Genomic DNA, 21,995 nt, shown 5'->3' with positions numbered 1-21,995 from the left:
GATGTGCTGACAGCCAGCAATCTGGATGGCTTTAAGAGGGGTTTGGATAACTTAATGGAGAGGTCTATCAACGATTACTAGTCAGAGGGCTATAGGCCACCTCCAGCCTCAAAGGCAGGATGCTTCTGAGTACCAGTTGCAGGGGAGTAACAGCAGGAGAGAGAGCATGCCCTCAACTCCTGCCTGTGGCTTCCAGTGGCATCTGGTAGGCCACTGTGCGAAACAGGATGCTGGACTAGATGGGCCTTGGGCCTGATCCAGCAGGGCTGTTCTTATGAGGATCCAAGATTGGAAACCCCTAGTATAAGATATACCTCTGTAGTGTGACCAGTGGCAAAACTACCTGTTACTTAAATGCGTCATTTGACCCTACACCCCACCCAACCCTTTTTAAAAATAGTACACGAGGGAACACACTAATGAGACTGGATCCACAGCAAAGTGGTAGTGGAGCTTTACCCTGCTATAGCCCTAATCCAAACTGTGCACCCCTGTGCATGTGATTACACTGGGCAGGGCTGTCCTTTGAAAGCCCAGCCGGGCTGTGGGGCCTGAGGCAAAGCAGTCAGTGTGGGGGCCCCCTTCCAGTTAATTTTAATGGGGGTTAGAGCAGGGCTCTGGGCAGCCACCCTGCTTGCCCTGCCCTAAGGACAGCCCTGAGCCTGAGTGTGTGGGGGTGGGAGGAGAGCTTTAGGCAAGCTCATGTGGCAGAAGGTGGCCCTTTGGATGTCCAGGCCTGGAGCCATTTAGGGTGGGGGCTAAAAGTGATCTGAACCTACAACTGGAGATAATTCAGGGGTAGTGGTATCCCAAGAACCTCTGTGCATTTACAGAGACCTCTTGCAAACCACAAAGGATTCTAGGTGTGTTTTAGGATACTCTGTTGCTTCACATGGAGTATGCTATAATTCAGGACTCGCATATTCCTATGCATTGCAGAGAAAACAGTGATGTAAACTGCCTTTCAGAGAGGTTTGTATGCCACGACTGGTCTTTTCTTAAGGAATTTGCTGAGAAGTTTCCCTAGAACACGGTTCGAAAGCTGCTGCTCCTCTGGTGTATCCAGGACTGCCAGAGACAGACACAGGAGACACATTTCCCTTTGGAGGGCTCTGTAGATCCCTCCTGCTCTGGTGTCTATGATCTTCCTGTCCCTCTCCCTAGAGGGAGAACTTGTCTAGAGGACTTGGCTTTGTCAAATGGAGAGAGTATAAACTGAAGAGAAAGAGAGTTGCAGGGGAGTAATGGCAAGAGAGAGGGCACGCCCTCAGCTCCTGCCTGTGTGGCTTCCAGCGGCATCTGGTGGGCCACTGTGCGAAACAGAATGCTAGACTAGATGGGCCTTGGGCCTGATCCAGAAGGGCTGTTCTTATGTTCTTAGAGAGGGCTGCCAGGTTGTTGGGTGCCCCCCCCCCCCCAGTTTTGCGTGTTTTTAAAAACGGCGTGCCAGCAACTCAAAAGGTGAAGCGTTGGTTGCTGCTGTTCACAACGATATCTCCTTTTGCTGAAATCCTGCCTGCTGTAGACAAATAAATGTAAATGTACGCAAGCCCGGCATTTAAAAACAAACATAAACCTCACAGGGCTGGGAGAGGACAGACATTAGCCGCGGATTCAATCTCTCGAAGTTCTCAAAGAGTTAAAAAATCAAAACTGCGACCGCGATCCTAGAGAGGCTCTGAACTAGCCATAGGAGAGGTGCGAGTGCAGTGCACTTTCCTGTTCCGCCCAAACTTGGAAGGGGGAAAGGAACTGAATTTGGCTTTTGAACTTTTTTTCCTCCCCAGTAGCGATTGCGAAGCAAGAGAGGCTGCGCAGTGCACGGGGTGAGTTACAGATGCGATTGCAGGAAAGGGGGATGGAGAGAAACTGCGAAGGAGGAGGACAGAAAGCGGAGAGGGAAGCCCGTTTCCTCCCTTGCTTGGAGCGACACGTGGCCTTTAGCTCAGAAACGTTCGCCTGATCTCTTTGGATCACGGGTGGGTCGCCTTTTTTTCTGGCGTGGGCAGCCCGTGTGATGTTGGTCTGTGGCTTGCCCTGCTAAACCCGCGTCCTTTCTGCCTGTCTTTGGCATTATACTCAAGATCACTGGATGTGAATTTGGCTCCACGTGTAGCCAAAGACTTCCGAGGTGGTGTAGAATGTACTGCTTGGGGCTGGCAAGTGGGGGATCACATCTTTGAAACCAAGCTCCCTGCAAGTCGTCGTCTTCATGTGCTAGTTTTCAGCCTGCAGCAGGGTTTTTGCTTTCAGGTAAGAAACATTAAAAAAATGTGATTCCTCCACCAGCAGCCTGGAGCCCCTTCTACCAGCTTAAGCTTAGGAGTTTTAATACCTCACTAGCTTAACCCGTGCAGAGCATTCGCGCGCTAGTACTTGATTGCTCCCCTCACCCCAGAGCCCCCCTCACTCACAGCCCCCCTCACCTCAGAGATCTCCCCACCCTCACCTGAGCCACACTCCTGCTCATCCTCCTCCATCCTGTTGCTTCCATCCCCCTCACCACCCCTCTTGGTCACTCCTCCATCCCTTTATTCCACCCCCCTCACGGTGGTCGTGGCTGCAACATTGCTAGCACCTATTGGCCAAGTTGCAGCCTCCTATTCCCAGAGACCTCCCTCACCCGAGCCCCGCTCCTGCTCCTCCCCACAGGAGCAGCACTGCAGCAGCAGTTGACCAGGCCCTTCCTCACGGCCACGGCCACGGCCACTCATTCCCCTCAGGCCGCTGACAGGCCCGGGCCCATGGCTTGCCTGCCTGCCTGCCTGCCTCCCTCCGCCAGTGGCCTCGGTAGCCCCAAACAGCAGTAGTGGTCGACTGGGCCCTTCCTTGCTGCCAATAGGCACCACCATGGCTACCCATTCCCCTCAGGTCCTTGACAGGCTCAGGCCCATCCCTCGCCCTTCCTTCCTTCTTTCTCTCTTCCCCTCCCTTCTTTTTCTCTCTTTCTCTCTCCTCCACTCGCTCTTTGCCTCTGTCTTTCTTCCCCCTCCCTTCTTTCTTTCTCTCTCTCCCTTCCTGAGTTAACAGATCTTGTTCATCTTGTTTCCTCATCTAATTCACACAACGACAGCCTTCTTTTCCTGAAGGGGCTCTTTCCTCCCTCACAACCCCCTCTCTTTGCAGACCCCTGTCATCTATCTATCTAGCGTTTCCTCTCCTCTATAATCAAGAACATCTTCCGGCCAGTAACAGTTTTCATTCCAACTGACCTTAACCATCACACGCTCCACCCCCCTATCTGCATATGGAATCCCCACTGCCCAGTCACCATGGTGCTTCAGCTATCACAGGCTCCTCCTTCCTATCTGCATATGGAATCTCCACTGCCCAATCAGGTGCTTCTGCTCGCGAATTCTCACGACAGCTGCCACACACGGGATTAGCCATGGGTGGGTATGCCTAGAGAATTAAATATACAGATTCTGTCAAGTGTATAGATCAGGCCTGGTCTGCACATGCAGCAAAATGAGGTGGTGGTGAACTAGACTGCACCACTTCAGACTGAAGGGAACATCTACAGATGCAAAACCAGCACAAATATGTAAAAGGATTGCTTAGAATCTTTCTCCCTGGTACGCTCCGTTCTGTTTGCAAGGAGTTTTAAATTTGAAGTGGTTCAGTCCATTCCTCTCATTCCGCCTTCTCACAACTCATCCCCATATAATCTGCTACATGTATAGAGACTACCTCAGGCCTGGTTTAACCTTTTGGTGGCCCAAAGCAAAGAGCTTAGCCGCCTAAGCAGCCTTCCACATAGCTGCTGTCATCTAAAAGAGCTGCATGCTGTTGAAATGTTTAAATCATCATTTTACCTTTTTCTCCTGGAAGGTTTCCTGAGTCTTAACAGTGTCCTGATAGGCAGACTTTCAGTCAGTAAAGATGTACCCATTGTTGGTTAAATTTTTCTCTCCTGTGTTACAAGAGGGACAGAAGCTTTTTAAGGGGTCCGTGGGAATAAAAGTAGCAGTCTTAAGAGGAACAGTTCTGTGCAACAGCTACCCATCTTTTAAAAAACAACAACTAACATTCCATGTTTCTGACAGGATCATGCCTGAACTGCTTTATCGCAGATTTCTCTAACCACAAGCCAGAGTCAGGCGCCTGAGTGTTTTCTGTTTAGTGAGATAGAACTGCTGTGACAAGGGCCACGTACTTCATCGAGAAACAAAATGGCTGCGCAGCAGCACACAAACAAAATGGCCACTTCTTCAGGAGACGCTATGGATCCAGTGCTGCCACTACAGATTCGAGTGAAAATGGAGGCTCAGTGCCAAGCAGAGAGCAGTGCAAGAGGAGGCGATGGAAAATTCCCCTCTCTCATGCAGTCTGGAACCACTGAGGAGTTACTGAGAGGGACATCTGCATCAAGGGTAAAGCAGGAACTGATAGAGAAGCCACTTCAGAACTGGGATTGTCAGTGGCAAAGAGTGTTGGAGGTGGTGCCTGCTCCTGTGAGCACCCCCGTATGGGACAATGTGCAGTTGCCGCCTCTGGCTCAAGCGGGTAACACCGAGGCCTACCTGGCCACCTTTGAGCGAGTGGCTGATGCTTCTCAGTGGCCCCGGGAAGAGTGGGTGACTCGGCTCGTGCCGGTCCTTGGTGGACAAGCCCAGCAGGCCTATTTTAGTCTGGAAGCCAAAGACAAGGCTGACTATGGGAAAGTGAAGGTGGCCATTTTGAGGCTGGACAACTATATTGCCACAGAGACACACCGCCAGGGCTTTAGGCACTTTTGTTACCAGGATGCCGAGGGGCCACGAGGAACATACCGACAACTCCAGGACCTTTGCCATCGTTGGCTGAGGCCTGAGAGCCAGACCAAGGAGCAGATCCTGGATTTGCTCATCTTAGAGCAGTTCCTTGTCATTCTGCCACAGGAAATGCAAGACTGGATTAGGGAACGTGGACCTGAGACTTGTGACCAGGCAGTGGCACTTGCTGAGGAGTTCTTGCAGGAACAGCAAGTGGCCAAGAGGTGGGAGCAACAGGTGAGGAACTTTTCAATCCCAGTTTTTCTAGGGAGAGCAGTCTCAGATTTGCAAAAATGAAAAAGAAATAAATTGAGTTCTGCTTACGTTAGTGGCAGAAATTTGGCCTGCATCCGTATCTGTCCAGTAGGTTTTTCCAGCTTCTTAGACAGTAATAATATCATGCAAAAAATAGACATGCCAGCCCCGCAGGATTGCATGGCAGATTGGATAATCATCATCTTGTTCTGAATTTTTGTTTTTTAAAAAACCTACCTGTTTCACGAGATATGCAAAGTCTCTATTTTCCTCTCAAAACCAACATAACTCCCTTAGATCTAAAATCATAAATCTCTTAGATTTAAAAATTGGCTAACCCATAAATTACATGTGGCCCACATGGGCAGGTCATGCTTACCGAACTCAGAATACAAATGCATGCCAATGCGTCTCTGTCCACTTTGAACTTACAGGCTTTGACTGCAGTCCTGTGTGACCTCATTGCTATTTATGAAGTGAGTGTTCCTTTCAGTTTAAAGTGGGCTTTGCCTTCTAGTGTAATTGTGGGAGGAATTTGTCGTCCAACATTGGGTGCTATAATTGTGTCGTGCAAAGTTGCAGAAGGAACCACATATAAAAGACTTTCTAGGTCCCTTCCTGCCCTAAAATTCTATTATTACAATCTTTTTCTGACCCTCCTCTGCAAGCCCATTATACTGCCACCCCTTCCTCAAACAAAACTTTCTGCTCAGCTGCTTCCTAGACACACATACTCAACACACTGCTTGGCATTTCTCTCTTATGCGTATGCATGTTGTATATGTTATGGTGAATGTCAGAAGGTTGGTCACTGCCACCATACATATGGGTAACTGCATCTCTTGGCCACTGGAAGGCATGCATTGGGTCATATGTCACATGGAACTAAGGTTAAGTCTCAGTTCCATGTGGCATCTTTTAGCCTTGGAGGGGCACACTCCCTCTTCTCCTGCTCGTGCACAGGTTGGAAGAATTTGACTTCCAACGATGGCTAGAAACAAGCCAAGATTGATCATGACATGCATACCAACCAGTCTTGGCCAAAGTGCTTGAAATGAACTGCAGCCTGAAGCCAAGGTTTGAAGAGGGCTTCTGAAAACTCCATCAATTATTGCCACACCATAAGGGCAAGAGACTTGATTTAAAGCCAAGAAACAAACATGAAAAGTCCACTTCCCTGGGTGCCAGGCAGTGTGTTCCCTCTAATGGGGATTCACAGATGTTGTTGACTACAACTCCCAGAATCACCAGCTGCAATGGCTTTTGCTTGGGGATTTTGGAAGTTGTATTATTATTAATTTGATTTCTATACCACCCTTCCAAAAATGGCTCAGGGACAATACATAAATATGATGGATCCCTGCCCCCAAAGGGCTCACAATCTAAACAAAACCATAAGATAGACACCAGCAAGAGTCACTGGAGGTACTGTGCTGGGGTTGGAGAGGGCCAGTTACTCTCCCCCTGCTCAATAAAGAAAATCACCACATTAAAAGGTGCCTCTTTGCCAAGTTAGCAGGGGTTGTAGTCAACAATATCTAGGAATCCCTGTCAGAGGGATCTCTGGTGCCAGATTCTGCAGCCGGTGTCAGTTTCCATGCAGATCATTTGCAGAAGCCCTGCCCATTGCTTCCAGGGGAAAGCAGGTGCTGCATTTTGCATGTAATTACAAAATTCATCCCTACACTGATTTAACTGCCCTCTCCCTCCTTTTTGTTTGTATTAGATCACAGTGCCAATTGAGATGGTGATTGTGAACTCCCCTATTATAGATCAGGCTATTTCAGACACAGCACAGAGACATCCTCACAGGGAAGCCAAGCAAGACCACATCGAAGACTGCAGTTCACAAGGTATCTGTAACAGGGCTATAACATGCTAGGTAGCAATCTGATAACAAAGTGAAGGGAAGGGTACAGGTCTCCCCTCACCGGACCCTTACTATAAGCCAGAGATTCTCAACCTTAGGACCCCAGATGTTATCCAACAAGTTTGAGAACCTCTGACCAGGGGGCGGGATGATGATGATGGAAGATGTCCATCTACATCTGAGAACTCCTGACATAGTCTTTTATCTGTTACCATCTTTTGAAAAGAAATTATGTTTATTGTGCATTAGATGTGTCTTCTAATCAGCCAACTCAGATGCCTGTTGTTGGGCCAAAAGGCAGAATATAAATGTTTTAAATAAATAGTCTAACTAAATTTGGCACCAGCAAGACAACTTTCTCAAGGAACAAGAAAATGAAGAATCTTCCTTCCTTGTTCTCTGAGCAGCAGAAGTAAAATACTTGGTTTCTTCCTTTCCCCTAGCAGAAAGCAATTTTGTGAACCATACCAGGGCCAAGGAGGCACACCAGGGAGAACCTGAGGCAGAGGAGCAACAAAGGCGACCTCAAGGGACACTAGAGTTTGTAGAGGACACTTTCCCAAGAAGTGACCCCATAAGACCGTATGTGAGTGAGCGTGGTTTAGGAAGGCAGCAGAAAAGCTGTCTTTCCATGAGGGTGATCACAGACAGAGGCCTCGGAGGGGTCCTCACTGACCCGGAAGCAAAACGGCATCTGTGTAAGGAGTGCGGGAAAAGGTTCCGCAAGAAGTGGGACCTCATTAGACATGAAAGAATCCACACGGGTGAGAAGCCCTACCAGTGCCCTGAATGTGGGAATAGCTTCAACCGGAACACAACCCTCACAAAGCACCTCCTCATTCACTCAGGGGAGAAACCCCATCAGTGCGCTTACTGCGGGAAGAGATTCACGCGCCGGTCGCATGTTGTAAACCATCAGAGACGCCACTCATGGTAGGGGTTGTTCTCCTTTTCTCTCTTGTAGGTCCACGGCCTGGATTTGGTGTGATGAGCCTGGGGGACCTGTTATCGTGTTGGGCGGGTGGGGAGAGAGAACAGGAAGATTTATGCAACCCACCCTTCCTCCAAGAAGCTCAGGGCAGCACACTTGGTTCTCTCTCCCCTCTCCTTTTATCCTCACAACAATCCTGTGAGGTAGGCCAAGCTGAAAGAGCATGACTGGCCCAGGGTCATCCAGCAGGCTTCATGGATGAATGGGGATTTGAATTCAGATCTCTCCAATCCTATTCCAAACCACTACACCATGCTCATATGGGGCCGGGGGGGAGGGGCGGTGTTCTAGGATAATCTCAGCCAAAGGCATCCACACCTTGTCCAAGATCCAAAGTTAAGGGTCTGTGGGAGTAGGTGGAGAGTGCAAAGCAGGGTGCGAGAGAGTTAGTTTCTAACCAGTGAGTACGTGGAAGGGGCAAACTGGAAGGTGTGAATTGTTTGGGCATTAGTGGGAGAAAGGAGGGAGTGATTGGTCAAAGATGAAATGAGCAGAAAAGGGGAGGAGGGGAATCATTTATCTGAAAGTTGGGAATAAGACAGTGAAGGGATAGGACAGCATGGAGGGGGCTGGCTGTGTGGTTGAGCATTTGTTTCACAAGCAGAAGGTCCCAGCTGGCAGCATCTCCAGATAGGGCTGGGAGAGGCTCCTGCCTGCAACCTGGGAGAACTGCTGCCAGTCAGTGTAGAAAGTACTGAGCTAGATGGAGCAACGCTCTGACTCGGTAGAAGGCAGCTTCCTATGTTCCTATGACAATAAAAGGCTGAAGGCTGGTTTTACATAATCGGGGAAATCGTGCTACAGGCCTCCTTGGACTACACATTTGAAAAAAGAAAGGCGAGAAACATTTCTTGAATAGTCAAGCATTCACTTCCTATGGAAAGCGAACATGTCAGGAAGAAACATTCTGGCCAGTCAGTAATTTTCAAACTTTTCCCCAGATGGGCAGCCTTTCCCCATTGACGGGTCTGCTGAGGAACCCTTCTGCCTGCTGCAGAGGATTCTGGCCATCCTCTAGTACAGGGATTCTATTGGACTTCAGTGCCCATAATCCCCAGCCCCAGTGGCCTTTAGTTGGGGGTTATGGGAGTTGAAGTCCAGTAACATCTGGAGACCCAAGGTTGAGAATCCCTGCTCTAGCACACACCCTTGGCTCATGTATGATGCCCAGGCTCAACCCAAGCTTGTTGAGCCTCACTTCCACTGTGCTAGAGTTGCACAGGTGCAAAGCCAAGCGCGTCCCCTGCTCTTCTGTGGCCAGCTGCGGCAGGGCTCGATTAGTAGTGGGAAGCAAGCAGTCTTTCTGGGAAGCTTGTTGTCTGGCATTGCTGATCTTCACATTTGGGAATCTCTTACCAAGCTCCTGAGGCCTCCTTGGATTCTCTGGAAGCCCCCAAAATGAATGGCTTAACTCCAGGGGATCTCGGACATGGCTCCCCAGATGTCCGACTAGGAATATGAATACGATGAATATTTATATACCGTTTTTCGGCAAAAGTTCCCAAAGCAGTTGACATAGATATAAATAAATAAATAAATAAAAATGGCTCCCTGTCCCCCAGGGGCTCACCGTCTAAAAATGTAGATGATGGTATCACAACTCCCATCATCTCCAGCCACAATGGCTAAAGGGAGTTGTAGTCCAACAACATCTGGGGACCCCAGTTTAAGAACCCCGGTCTAGTCTTCTTCCTGGTCAGATAGCTCTCTACCTGAAGTGAGCCTGTCTGTACATCAGTGAGCATTCACTTGCATTTTAAAGTGGTACAAATCTTCGAGAGAGGACCACGTGCCTTTCCCCCTGACTGTGTTGATCAGTATGTAGCCTTGGCCCAATGGGAGGCCTCTGCCCTCTAGTTCAGTCTAGGCTATGGCCCAAATTGATGGAGAGCTGCTTCTGATAATGTACCCTTTACTTTGGTTGCAGCCAAGGAAGGTCTTGACGGCGCATCCGCTGCATCTGGTCTCTGTGTGGCAGCATTTGACTCTGCATCTAGAGGGCAGAAGCATGGCTGCGGATTGCTCTGCAAGGCTCAGAATGCAGGCGAAGCTGTTACAGAAGGCAGCTTCAAGCGCGTTGGTTGGTGCACGTATTTTATCCGGGAATCAGAGCACGTCTGAGAACAAGCAAGTTTTGAGAGGGCTCTCCTTTGATTGGGACGGGGGAAAGATCGATGCCTACTTCTTTCACTGGCAAAAGGCAACGAGACTGAAGGAGCATCAGAGAGAAAGGAACATCACCCAACATTGCCTGATCCGGGATGTGATTTTTAGACGGAATGCCTTCCTTTTCTTGTTTTTTTAAACCCATGTTTGCTGGAGAAGAGGCAGCTGTAGCTCGGTGGCACACAGTTTGCATGGAAGTGGCTTCAGATTCAGTCCCCAGCCTCTTCCGTTAAAAGGTTTGCAGATGATAGGACTGGGCAAGGTTTCCATCCTTGAGAGGCCTGGCAGTGCTGTTATTTGGACAGTCCTGGGCGGTCTGGTATTACTGGGCTCATCCCTGCTAGCGGGACAGAGAGGCACCTTTCCAAGTGGTGGCGCTCTCATACTTTTGCACAGGGACCACAACTGTCCCTTTTCTGCCCAGCTTTGCATCTTTCCCAGTGGTTGTTACTCGGGTCTGCATGTTTTGTTCTGGATCCCTTTGGGACAGAGAATCATCCCCTTGTTACATAAACAGCATTGCGAACTTTTGTGTGTGGTTGAAAAAGTGTGTGTGTGTGTGTGTGTAGCACATTGGTCTGAGTCAGTATATAAACCAGCTTCTTATGTGCAGAAGGGGATAGCCCGGTGATCTTCACTGCCTTTCAAGCAGGGGCCACTTCGGGGGGAAACATTCCGTGTGAGAGCCACTTCCCACTGTGCTGACCTCTAGGAGGGCCCTTTAAGAGAGCTGTGTGGGGAAAGCACTGAGAAGAGCGACCCTTCCCAGCACTTCAGGCATGCCTGCCAATATGGTGCAGGGCTCCCTTCAAGGAGCCCCCCAGCACTGGGCAAAGTGCAGCACTGCACAGTGAGAATGGTCATCTCCACATGGTGCCAGGTGGACTCTGCAGCGTATTTAGCTTCAGCCAAAGCTTTGCACAGATCCAATAAACGAGTCAGAGGGCCACTCTTTGGGCTGTAGGGGCTGCCACTGGCCTCTGGGCCTTACCATGAAGAACACAGGGATAACCCTTTCTTCATGACATGGAGCCTAAACCAGCAGATGCTTCTGCAAGGAGAGGGTGGTGGAAATTGCCCATACCTTTAGAGGAGGCCATTCAACATGTTGGCAAGGAGGGAGCTTTGCTGAGCCAGTAGACTTTTGCCAGTAGACTTTGCTGAGCCAGTAGAAAGTAGGCACCTTGCTGTGCTCAAGCCTGAAGTTGACTGCTCTTAATAGAACAGTATGAGAGTCTGGAGGTACAAATCGCTACAAGAGCAGAGAGGTCTGCCAGCTAGCAAGGGTGACACCAGCCTCCACTGTCTTTGGGGACACATGTGGGTCTTCGTTGGCACTGAACACCACAGCAGCACTTGGTGAAAAGAAGCAGCAGCCTAATCCAGCTTGGAATAAACGCCAGCACTAGAGACAGGACTGCCACCTTACCCAAAAATCACTGGCCTGGCTTCCCTTTGCACCTGATGCGCCAAATCAGCAGGTAACGTTTGTCCACTAATCCCTGTGCATTAGGCTGCTGTTAGACCCAGAGGCCCTGGCAGGTTGAAATGCTGGCAGCCCTGGCTGGAGAGGGAAGGCTGCATAGGGGAAAAAGCAAGCAAGCAGTCCTTGTCGTAGGTAATGGCTGACTTGCGGTAGTCAGTGCCTGCTGAGCAGAGTGTTATATGGCCCTATGGTGAGTCTTTTGCCTGTGTTAGTGCTCAGGTGGGGAGATATTGTGTTCCTGCAGTTTCTGAGTCCATGAGATGTAGCTGATTCAGCCATTAAGGAGTTGTGATCGCATGTGAACTTTTTGTAAAAGAAGGTCAACTCAGCATCTCTTTAATACTTTATTTCCAATTTCCCCCACAATTATTCTATTTAGTAGCAGCGCACACATTTTGAATGTACAACATATAAACCAAACAGTCAAAAATTAAGTTATGTTCTAGAAAAAATTGTCTGCAGTCACAGCTGTTCCTTAAGTGCATGGTTAAGAAATCCAGCTTACCTTTTGACCTTTTCTTTTTCAGCACAGAATAGATACAGGCCTGAGCATATCCAAATCTAAGGGCTCGTACACATAGCTGTTATGGCTAATTTGGTTTGGGGGAGTAGAGGTATGCCATATATTCCTGATTCCCCACAGCTGGTCACTATTATGAAATGGAGAACCCAGAGCACAATGGGGAAATTACATCCACTTATGTAAACAAACTTTCCAGTTCCAATCAGCTGGTCATCTGATATACTTTAATGGCTAACAACGTGATCTGAAAAGTCACTGGTTCAACTTTCGCCTCATCCGTGAACTTATTCAGAGACCTTAAGGAAGCCATGTTCTCTCAGTCTTCCCCTTCCCACGTGCAATACAGGGACAATCATGCTGGCTACCAAACAGGACTTGAAAGGATTACTGAGACAAGATAACGTAGCATGTTTTGAACAGTCCAGAAAAAGAACATTAGTTTTTCAAGTGCTTCAGAACTAAGCTTATTTCTTCCCTTGCATCAAGAACTATGTATTTTTCATGTTCGATATAAAAAGCCACAGTTGGGAAGTACCTTTGAGGCAGTCACTTCGGGAGGCTGATTATTGGGGGTGTCAGCAGGGCAGGATGCCCTCTGCCCCTGCCCCTACCAATCAGAATAGCTCTTCAGGACTGATCTATCCCTAACAGGTTCTTTAAGGAGAACATAAACATCCTTGTCATAAACATCCTTGCACTTGTGCAACAAAGTACACAACCTGTGGGGCTCCTCTGTCCATTTACGTTGCAGGGGACATCTGTGCAGAAATGCTACTTTGGGATTTCCCCCAGTGATTTGACCTACTTGCAGGTGCCCAGCTTTGTTGTGCAGGGGCAGCGTTAGTTTGGATGGTGGCCAGTATCTCTGCTATAAGGGAACACTCCACACAAAACTTCTGCCCAGTGCCTCGTCCAGATTCATCCTCTGCCTGAAAATCCATTTTAGTGTGACAGGTACTGGGCATAGGGCTTTTCTGTACCTCTACTTGTAATGCCCCCTGCTCACTGAGCAGAGAGGCCCCCTTTAAAGTGGTGATTCTCTTATATTTAGCAAGGGGAAAGCAACTGTCCGTATCCAACCCCAGCACAGCATCTCCTCCTAATGCAAAAAAGTATTTGGGGATGTGTGAGATAAGCATGGTGGTGGCAAAGCCCCAAAGCTTGTAGCTTATAAGAGGCAAATGGAGCATAGGAAGAGTTATGCAGGCTCAAGTGGAGAAGCCCCACTAGACATTCGATCCTGATTTTCAGCTGCGTGTAGCACTATAGGGACAAAGGAACAACACTGGCTATCCATTTTTACAAATTGTATTTTACAATTGTACAAATATCCATTTTTACAAATCGTAAAATACAGCAGTTACTGTATTCTGCCTCCAGCACCAATCAGAAGGCCTCTTATAATACAGAGAGCAGAAATGCAGAAGAAACATGGTAGTCGTGGTAGAAAAACTGGAGATTAATTTTAGACAGTGCTCTAGGTTTTCGGTACACACTCAAACTACAGAGGCTGCATAAACTAGAAGTAATTTCTACTTACACTCTCTGGGTTCACAGGTTCTTTTTTTCTCTTGTAGCTGCAACTGAATAGCCTGTTCCCATTCAACATTTTGAGTTGCAGCAGCACAAATGAAAACATTTATATATCCTGTTTTTCTTCCAAGGAACAACCCTCTGAGATAGGTTAGGCTGAGAGAGAGAAGTGACTGGCCCAGAGTCACCCAATGAGTGTCATGGCTGAATGGGGATTTGAACTCGGGTCTTCCCAGTCCTAGTCCAACATGCTAACCACTACACCACACTGACTCTCATATGCTCATATAGGTATCAATCCTGTGTATTTCTAAGAAAACTCAGGCATCCTGGTTTTGCAGGGGCTTTTACAAGTCTAGCAAGCTTTGATTCTATTCTGTTGCCAGAGATTCAAGGAATTCTGTCCCCCACCCCATTATTTCACAGAAATCCTGCCCAATTCTTGGTTTTTTAATTTAATTATTCAATGTTTAAAAATGAATAAGTCTTTTGTTACATGATTATAGTGTTCAGAATTCAAAGATCCCAGGTCCAGCTGGGAAAGTAAAGGAAGCTGATTTTGGGAGCCCAGCCCTCTGAGAGAAAGAGGAGAAGAGGGTTTAAAGAAGGGCCACATTAAGTGTGAGGATTCCTAGGGACTCTGCCATTGTCCAGAAGGGAAGGGAGGGGTCCGTTTTGATCAGGGTTTTCACATACAGGCTCCTTCACAGTTCAGCTCATTGGTCCAATGTTCCTGCAGGCATAAAATAAAGGAAAGAGAGGTGAGATGAGCATATCAAAGTGGAACAGGTAGGTATTACATTTCATTAATGATGTGGTCCAAAAAAGGAGTTAACTGGCATAGAAAAGAAATTAACCTATTGTTGGATGAGAGAAAGAGTCCAAAACAGTAAAAAGGAGAAAAGATTATATAAATAGGATGGGTCTTAAATTATGTGGCATATTTCCTCTGGTGATTATGATGTATATGGTGGCATCCATTCACATGGTGCTTTACAACAGATGAGAAGGCATGTCCCTACCGGAGGGGCTCAGTCTTGAAAAAGATCCAACAGGAATGACAGAGGGAGGTGGATCAACAGAGAAATGATATGCAATTTCATATGTATCTATCTATCTATATCTATATACTGTACAGGGAGAGGGAGAGACAGTTTTTAAAGGGGCAGACAGAACTTCATACAAGTATTGTCTGGATCCCCGAAGGATGGTGTGTGTGTGTATGGCTTAGTTGCAGTATTATGGTATGGGGACTAAGGAGTTCGGGCAAAGGCTCCAAGAAAATTGTGAGTTTTGATGAGATGTTTGAAGGAAATAAGAGAGGAGGCATCAAAGGGGTGATCTGGCAGGGTGTTCCAGGCATAAGGTGCAACAAGGGAAGAATCCTCTGAGGCAGCAGGAAAATCTTGGTGGTGGAGCTGGCTAAAGACCACATGACAGAGAGTTAGGTTTCTAACACAAGAGAGACCAGTCCAGAAATTTGGGTGGGTGCTTTTTACCTGGGAGGAGGTAGGATCTGCCTCTAGATTGCCATAGCAACCTTTATAGTGCCGAATCAGATCTCCCCAGAGCACAAGATTCTTGCAGCTGAGAAACAGGAAATAAATAAGCAGGGACTGAGTAACTGTTATAACTGATTTTTTAAAAGAGCATCAACAGCATTCAAAGTATGCCACCTCTTTAGTTCTGCCAATGCACACAGATGTCACCTACCCTGGGCATTGCCCTTCTATGGGCAGGAACTGATCTGGCTCTTTCTCTAGGAAAACTTGAGCCAGGCATGTAATATGAGCAGCCATGGTGCAGCCAGAGTGGAAACAGTGCAAGGGGCTGTCGTTCTCCTCATCCTGCAAAGGAAGGTTTCAAAATTGCAGTCCTCATCACCTTCCAGAAGAACACCCAACCATCCACCCCCCACCCCCGAGCAGATGCCGAAGAAGCTGTTATCCAGTTTGGATCTAAAACAAACCCACTTCCCTTTTGGCTAAGCAAAGTGTCGGATGATGATGACTGATTCCAATGAAAGTGTTACTAGATTCAAGACAGGCAAAATGAAGTCCTGATCTCTAGCCCCTCTCCCTCCTCTAACGCAGGGCTCTTGATGAAAGAACCTGACAGCCCAGACTCTTCTGTTACCTGGAACCTTTTGAGACAGACACTACAGCGTTTTGGAACAGCTGTCAGTCCCTCTGTGGGCACTGATCTTGCTTCCTTGGTCTCCTTGACAGCTCGGACCTGCCCAAAGGCCACTGGCATGTGCAGTGGGGGTTCCAAGCCAGCGGGGAAATCTCGGCGATATTCCTGCTTGAGCCAGCGAATAGTCAGAGGCAAACGGCACCAGGGGGCCACTCGGAGCATGTGGGCTAAGACGCGCAGGTGGAAGTCAAAGCGCGTCTCCCGGGAGGTGCGGCGGGTGATGTGAGTGAGACGGCGGGAAGCGTGTGGGTGCTGCCAGGCCCACTCAAACTGTGGGAAGTAACAAGAAAAAGGGCAATGAAAGGGTGTTGTTTTTTTGTTTTGTTTTTTTTTTGAAGAATTAGCAGAAGTGGGAAGATCCACTGCAAGTAGAAAAGAGGCAGCTGTGAGCTAAGACTGAGCTCTTACCCTCAGGGCAGCCACATCGGAAGGGAAGCCATGAACGATCAGCACCATGTCCCTGCAATGAGAGATCAAGGAGGGCTCAGTTCCCCAACATGCACTGCTCAGAAAGCCCATTCCCCAGCATGCACTGGAGCCCCCTCAAGACGGTGAGTCTCAGAACGAGACACAGAAGGGTGAAGACGCAGAGGGACAGAAAAGGGGACTACCAAGGCCCACGGCCGCTTGTCTTCCAGGCCCCGCCACGGTGCTTCCCAGCATTGTGCTGACCAATACGCCGTTCAGGATTGACTGTGAAGCCAACGTAGACCCGGCCTTGGTAACGAGGGTTGGTGCAATACAGAAGATAGACCCCGAAGAAGCCACGCACTTCCACTACCATGGCCACCGCCAAGACTTTACCAGGTGTGACCGATCTAGAAGTGGAGAGAGAACATGTGTCAGAATAAAAGTCTATCTCTATTTTTCTCCTCCTGCTTCTGCCCTCCCACTGCTGATACCGCCACATTTTCCACCCTGCTCTGAACAGTGTTGACACAGTTTATCCTGGAAGGGCTCTGGGGCCATTAAGAGTAGCATGCCAAACAGAAAGGCAGCTCACGGCCTCTGCATGGTGGGGGGGAATGGGACATGCTGCATTTCTGCTGTCAGTGCCACTCTCAAAGTGGCAGGTGCCCTACCAGGATGAAATGGGGCGGCAGCATCAGACCTTCAGCAGCATGATTTCCCTATGCACCTGCTGAATTTCTGCCTGCCATGCAACATGAGCCCTCCCGTGCGGGGCGGGATCCCTCTGGTCTTGCCTGTGCCCACTTCAAATTTCTGACATTTCCCATCATGCCCTGCGCGACTTCAACCCCAATTTCCCCTATCCAAGCTTTGTGTCGAAACCGGTTGTCAATTCCCATCATGCACTGCACCTCCGCATAAACTGCTGCGATTGTTTCCCCGAATCGAAGCCATAACGGCCATCAGTTGTCTGTTACCCGGCAACGCTCACCTTCCGCTACTAACAGCTTCTTTGAATTCAACCTGGTCTACATTCTATTGGCGGGTACGAAGAAATAGCCCGCCCTCTGACGTTACGGGGGCGTCATGACGTCATTGGCAGTGCATGTATAGAAATAAGAAACATCAGGAGTAACTTATCTATTTTCCAGAGAACACTTCTTCGTTTTTGTTTCTGTCGGGCGGAAGTGAGAGCTATTCATAGAAATCAATGGAGAAATCTTGGGTTGTTTTTTTTTTAATGTAGCTGTTCTTGAACCAGCAGAGAGTGGTCTCCCCAGCCTCATCCAAAAGGGAACAGCAACGAAAGCCGTTAATGCCTTAATCCTAGTCTGAAATTGCTTGGGGGATTTTTTTAAAAGAAAAAATTATCAAACATCTTAAAAATGCACGGCCAGTGCAAGTACAGGCCATTAACTTCATTTTGCAGCGGGAGCCCAGTAGCTGAAATGATGATTTATACAACCCAAAATGTAGTCCAGTGTGAATTTTGCAGGACTTAAAAATGTTGGACTGCGGAAGATAGTTTAGATTTCCACCCAGAAATTCCCCATACTAAACACTCAAGAGCTGTAGCAAAATCAGTCTTCCAACATTGTTCATTCAGGCTTCCTCTCAGCCTAAATCCAGCGTTCAGCTGCATGCAAAAATCTTGTGCTCCACTGATTTGCGTGCAAACTGCATTCCTGAAATGTATGGGGAAAATTCAGATCCATCAGAGCTACACTCGACTCCTGGGCATCTCCATTAATTTCTATAAGCAGTTCTCACTCTGTGTCTCTACCAAGTATGTGAAAGCGGTAGTAGGGGAAAGCTGCTTGGGGCCCATATATGAATCAGTATATCCATGGGGAAACCCGTTCAATTTCAGCCTTGAAATACCTTTAAGGCTTGCGAACTTCATGGAGACTCTCGTGTACTTCTTCCTCTATGGTGATATCTGCCGGAAGTAACGTTGATGTGTAGACACACCGTGCGACCGAGCTGATTGGTAAAGGAAAACGGGGGCCCCTGACCATAGGCGGAAGTGATGTCGACTATAGGCGGAAGTGGGAGGTTAGATTGTCCTCTCTCTTTTTTTGTAGCTTTTTCTGGGTAGGATGGAGGCGGTGGGATCTCTTAGCGCGGAGGCGTTGCGGGAGCGGCTGCTTCAGGAGCTGGAGGCTGAGCATGTGGTGAGTGAGACACACACACACACACACACCTCGCTTGTTGTAAATATCTATCCATATCTCTACCTGGCTGCTGGAGCTCCCCCTCCCCGCCTTCCCTCCCTTCCACTGGCGTTGTTGTTGTTGTTGTGTATTCGATTTCTATACCGCCCTTCCAAAAATGGCTCAGGGTGGTTTACACAGAGAATAAATAAATAAATAAATAAATAAATAAGATGGATCCCTGTCCCCAAAGGGCTCACAGTCTAAAAAGCAACATCAGATAGACCCCAGCAACAGTCACTGGAGGTCCTGTGCTGGGGGTGGAGAGGGCCAGTTACTCTCCCCCTGCTAAATAAAGAGAATCACCATGTTAAAGGTGCCTCTATGCCAAGTTAGCAGGACAGAATAACCTGCCGATTTGGGCCCTTATTGGGAAGTAGACGCACGGCGCTCATACAGGTGGTCTCTTTTCCTCCCTCCCACCGCCCTCAGCCCCAAACTAATTTATGCTTTCTTTATTTGACTTGTGTAGAGCATGACAATTGGCAGTAACATGTAATTACACCTAGCTCATGGGGGTGAGTAAATAGAGGGGAAATAGGAGACAGATTGGTGCAAGCATCATGTCAAATTAGGTCAAACCAGAGGCGTGGTCGCTTGTACGCTGGGATGGCTAAAAACCGACTCTTTCAGTGAAGGCTGTTTATTGAGACGCTCAGTGGGGTTTACTCCCTGGTATGTGTGCTTGAGGTTGATCTGGTCTTGTTTTGAAGCTGTATACCCCACAGCAGTTTGCAGTAGAGCATATAGCACAGTAATAACACCTCTGCTGCACAGACAGCTAAGAAAGATGCTGCAATTGAAACTGCTGGTTGCTGCCCTGAGTGGCTTGTGGAGAACCTGAGCAGCTTGTGGAGTCCCCCTCTGCAGAAATGTGTTGCCAGGCAGCCCCAGATCATCACTCTGAACTGGGGCCCCTCCTCACCTAGGCCAAGATGGGCTCCAACCTGGCTCTTCTGGGGTGCTAAGGCAGCTGAGAGACATGGGCATGGTGTTAATGCTTCTCCCTGATGACAGCTGCTCTACTTGGGGACCTGTGGCAAGCCCAGGTGAAGGTGCCTCCAGTACAGAAGGGTGTCCTGTAGCTGAGTTAGGTATACACAGCTCAGGCAATGGGCCTTCCAAATGTCTCTTGCAGGCCCTAAGCACATGCTTTTTTGTAGTCATCTCTGCTTGCAATGTTTTCAGGCTTTCCTTTTGCCAGCTGACTGTTCTTAGCTTTCTGCCCCTTCTAAATCCATATTCTCTCTCTCTTTTAGGGCTCCTTTCAGCATATTTATTTGTTTTTTTATATATTTCCATATATTTCATTTTCCTGTTCCAGTTGACCAACACAATCTCTTTGGTTTTATTGTTTTATCTGCCCCCTTATCTTCTGGGAAACTTTCCTATAGCTTCTTGGCTGTATTCTAGCTCTCAGTATTCTTAAATATGTTGCTTTTTCCATTTCCCTGGTTTTTTGTGTGTGTAGGTTTTTGTTTTGCCCACCAACCTACTTAAGTGTGTCATGCCATCTTGGCTTGCAATGAACTTGCAGGGGAGGGATGGACTGTGTCGGATCCACTTCTAAAACTGTGTGTGTTGCACTTTTTCTCACTCCGTTGCCATACAAGGAGGTGGAAGACACGACCCCTGGGCGCTGTGCCACAAGCTTCAAAGTCCTGGTAGTCTCCCCACGTTTCCGGGGTAAGCCATTACTTCAGCGGCATCGGTAAGTGGAATCAAGAGAGCTAATGTAGGTTTATGGGGAATTGTTCCCATCTCCCCTTCATCCCAACCATTATCTTGGCAACGTCTGCTAAGAATTCAAAAGTCAAGAGTAGAAGATTCCAAATTCTTCTTGTATCTTTTTCTTGTTGCTCTTTGGACTGCTGAATCTGCTCTCTGCTCATCTATTGCTCCTTTCTAGTCCTATGATTCCTTCCTGCTTCTTTTTCCACCAGCACCTCTGATTCCAAACTTGCAAAATTCCAAGTCTTGAATTCAGAATGAATCGTGCCCATCCTAACTGCATTTGTGGCCTTGGTAGACTGACAAGGACTTGGATTTTTTAAGAAACATCTATACAATCTTGATGTGTGTAGCCTCTTTAATAGTGATCTGTTTTCTCATATTTACTGAATGATCAGGACAAAGCTTTAGAAGCTTGGATTACTGACCAAGAGGCAATCTGAAAGCACACAGAAGATACAAAAGCATATTCTTGAATTTTTCTCTTGGTCTGCACCTATTTCACTGTCTCTTCCCCCCACCTCCCAGGCTGGTCAATGAAGTCTTGGCAGAGGAGTTGAAACTCATTCATGCCTTTGAGCAGAGAACTCTAACACCAGAACAGTGGGCGAAAGAACAAGAAGCTAAGTGAGAGGTGCATCCCCTGGGACAAAGAGAACAGCTTCAAGACCAAAAGAACTGCATAAAAGGACAGGAGAGGCAACCATGGAATGGATGTATGATGCAACTGAGGGACTCATTTGTGCCACGCCAGTGGCAGTGTGGGGGGGACTTGGAAAAATAAGAAGCAGAAAATAAAATAATTATTTGCTTGCATATTGTTTTTTTTTTGCCAATCCTGCCTGTTGATGTTCTGCTTGGAGCATCTCTTAAGACTAGTTCTCCAGCCCTGTCCATCTCATCCCCTTTTCAGCTGTTTTTGTGTGAAGCCGCCTTGTACTCAGACCATTTGTCCATCTAGGACAGTATTGTCTACACCAGGGGTTCCCAGTCTGGGTTTCTCCAGATATTGCTCAGCTACAACTCCCAGCATCCGCAGCTATAAACTCCAAAATCATAGAGGACAGGTCTGCCAATGGCTACTAGTCTGGTGGCTGTGGGCCAGCTTCGGAGGCAAGATGCCTCTCGATACCAGTTGCAGGGGAGCAACCTCTTGCCTGTGGGCTCCCCAGAGGCACCTGGTGGGCCACTGTGTGAAACAAGATGCTGGGTTAGATAGGCCTTGGGCCTGATCCAGCAGGGCTCTTCTTATGTTCATATAGTTCAGAAACATCTGGAGGAACCCAGGTTTGGAACCACTGGTCCACACTGACTGGCAGCAGCTCTCCAAGGCTTCAGGCAGGCATCTTTCCCAGCCCTACGTGGAGATGCTGCCAGGGAGTGAACTTGGGGTGTTCGTTGTGCAAAACATATGCTCTACCACTGAGCTTGGGCTTCATCCCCAAAATGTCAGTCATAAGGAACATAGAAAGCTGCCATCTACCAAGTCAGACCACTGGTCCATCAAGCTCAGTATTGTGAGTGGCAGTGGCTCTCCCAGGCTTCAAGCAAGTATTTTTCTTAGCCATACCTGGAGATGCCAGGGACTGAACCTGGGACCTTCTGTGTGCAAAGCAGATGCCCAGGGGTTGAATCTTGGACTGTCTGTATACCAAGCCATATGCTCTAGCACTGAGTTATTGCCTCTTCTAATATACTGCTGGAGCTGTAAGTTAACGGTTAGTGTGTTTTTCCATCTACAAGTTACAAAATTCAGATTGAATGTTTATATAGTTAAAAGATCTAGAAGTGAATATTCCTGGATGGCAAGTGAGCATAAAAATCAAAGCTGATGAGAGAGAGAGACTGCTTATCTTCCCTTCTGGC

General features: G+C 48.0%; 3 protein-coding genes across 13 annotated transcripts; 2 read left to right on the top strand and 1 right to left on the bottom strand.

The window, feature by feature from the left end:
* Positions 1-1,672: 1,672 nt before the first annotated feature.
* Positions 1,673-9,955, top strand: LOC128331851 (zinc finger and SCAN domain-containing protein 31-like). Of its 6 annotated transcripts, XM_053265795.1 has the most exons (7): positions 1,698-2,253; positions 4,047-4,373; positions 4,881-4,991; positions 5,444-5,485; positions 6,736-6,862; positions 7,323-7,812; positions 9,798-9,955. In XM_053265795.1, the coding sequence occupies exons 2-7, from the start codon at positions 4,173-4,175 to the stop codon at positions 9,811-9,813; spliced, it is 987 nt and encodes a 328-aa protein (XP_053121770.1). In that variant the 5' UTR covers positions 1,698-2,253; positions 4,047-4,172; the 3' UTR covers positions 9,814-9,955. The 6 variants fall into 6 exon arrangements, with proteins under 6 accessions (XP_053121765.1, XP_053121767.1, XP_053121766.1 ...); XM_053265790.1 differs by having other exon boundaries at positions 1,673-1,826; positions 4,047-4,991; XM_053265792.1 differs by having other exon boundaries at positions 1,694-2,253; positions 4,047-4,991; positions 7,326-7,812.
* A 1,897-nt stretch (positions 9,956-11,852) lies between these two features.
* SLX1A (SLX1 homolog A, structure-specific endonuclease subunit) lies at positions 11,853-18,175 on the bottom strand. Of its 6 annotated transcripts, none has more exons than XM_053265811.1 (7): positions 18,067-18,175; positions 16,386-16,592; positions 16,183-16,234; positions 15,715-16,044; positions 15,292-15,425; positions 15,078-15,165; positions 11,853-14,311 (listed from the first exon to the last, which is right to left on the bottom strand). In XM_053265811.1, the coding sequence occupies exons 2-7, from the start codon at positions 16,556-16,558 to the stop codon at positions 14,267-14,269; spliced, it is 822 nt and encodes a 273-aa protein (XP_053121786.1). In that variant the 5' UTR covers positions 16,559-16,592; positions 18,067-18,175; the 3' UTR covers positions 11,853-14,266. The 6 variants fall into 6 exon arrangements, with proteins under 6 accessions (XP_053121786.1, XP_053121784.1, XP_053121783.1 ...); XM_053265809.1 differs by lacking the exon at positions 18,067-18,175 and adding an exon at positions 17,177-18,037; XM_053265808.1 differs by lacking the exon at positions 18,067-18,175 and adding an exon at positions 17,097-17,194.
* A 28-nt stretch (positions 18,176-18,203) lies between these two features.
* On the top strand, positions 18,204-20,945 carry BOLA2B (bolA family member 2B). Its single transcript, XM_053265814.1, has 3 exons — positions 18,204-18,359; positions 20,012-20,109; positions 20,658-20,945. The coding sequence occupies exons 1-3, from the start codon at positions 18,285-18,287 to the stop codon at positions 20,758-20,760; spliced, it is 276 nt and encodes a 91-aa protein (XP_053121789.1). The 5' UTR covers positions 18,204-18,284; the 3' UTR covers positions 20,761-20,945.
* The last annotated feature ends 1,050 nt before the right edge of the window (positions 20,946-21,995 follow it).

The sequence above is a fragment of the Hemicordylus capensis genome, chromosome 6 (genome assembly GCF_027244095.1).
Source record: "Hemicordylus capensis ecotype Gifberg chromosome 6, rHemCap1.1.pri, whole genome shotgun sequence".
Classification (NCBI taxonomy): Eukaryota; Metazoa; Chordata; class Lepidosauria; order Squamata; family Cordylidae; genus Hemicordylus; species Hemicordylus capensis.
The sequence above is the reverse complement of the archived record's forward strand: the minus strand, read 5'-3'. Positions and strand labels throughout refer to the sequence as shown.

What these genes read in the sequence shown, in the direction of transcription:
- BOLA2B (XM_053265814.1), top strand. Translation starts at nt 18,285, where the DNA reads ATGGAGGCGGTGGGATCTCTTAGCGCGGAGGCGTTGCGGGAGCGGCTG. An exon ending in AGCTGGAGGCTGAGCATGTG is followed by an intron (nt 18,360 to 20,011) that starts GTGAGTGAGACA and finishes TTGCCATACAAG; the next exon opens with GAGGTGGAAGACACGACCCC. An exon ending in CCATTACTTCAGCGGCATCG is followed by an intron (nt 20,110 to 20,657) that starts GTAAGTGGAATC and finishes CCCACCTCCCAG; the next exon opens with GCTGGTCAATGAAGTCTTGG.
- LOC128331851 (XM_053265790.1), top strand. Translation starts at nt 4,173, where the DNA reads ATGGCTGCGCAGCAGCACACAAACAAAATGGCCACTTCTTCAGGAGAC. An exon ending in CCAAGAGGTGGGAGCAACAG is followed by an intron (nt 4,992 to 5,443) that starts GTGAGGAACTTT and finishes TTGAACTTACAG; the next exon opens with GCTTTGACTGCAGTCCTGTG. An exon ending in ACCTCATTGCTATTTATGAA is followed by an intron (nt 5,486 to 6,735) that starts GTGAGTGTTCCT and finishes TGTTTGTATTAG; the next exon opens with ATCACAGTGCCAATTGAGAT.
- SLX1A (XM_053265807.1), bottom strand. Translation starts at nt 16,941, where the DNA reads ATGTTGCATGGCAGGCAGAAATTCAGCAG. An exon ending in ACAAGCGGCCGTGGGCCTTG is followed by an intron (nt 16,235 to 16,385) that starts GTAGTCCCCTTT and finishes CTCTCATTGCAG; the next exon opens with GGACATGGTGCTGATCGTTC. An exon ending in TCTGTCTCAAAAGGTTCCAG is followed by an intron (nt 15,426 to 15,714) that starts GTAACAGAAGAG and finishes CTTCCTTTGCAG; the next exon opens with GATGAGGAGAACGACAGCCC.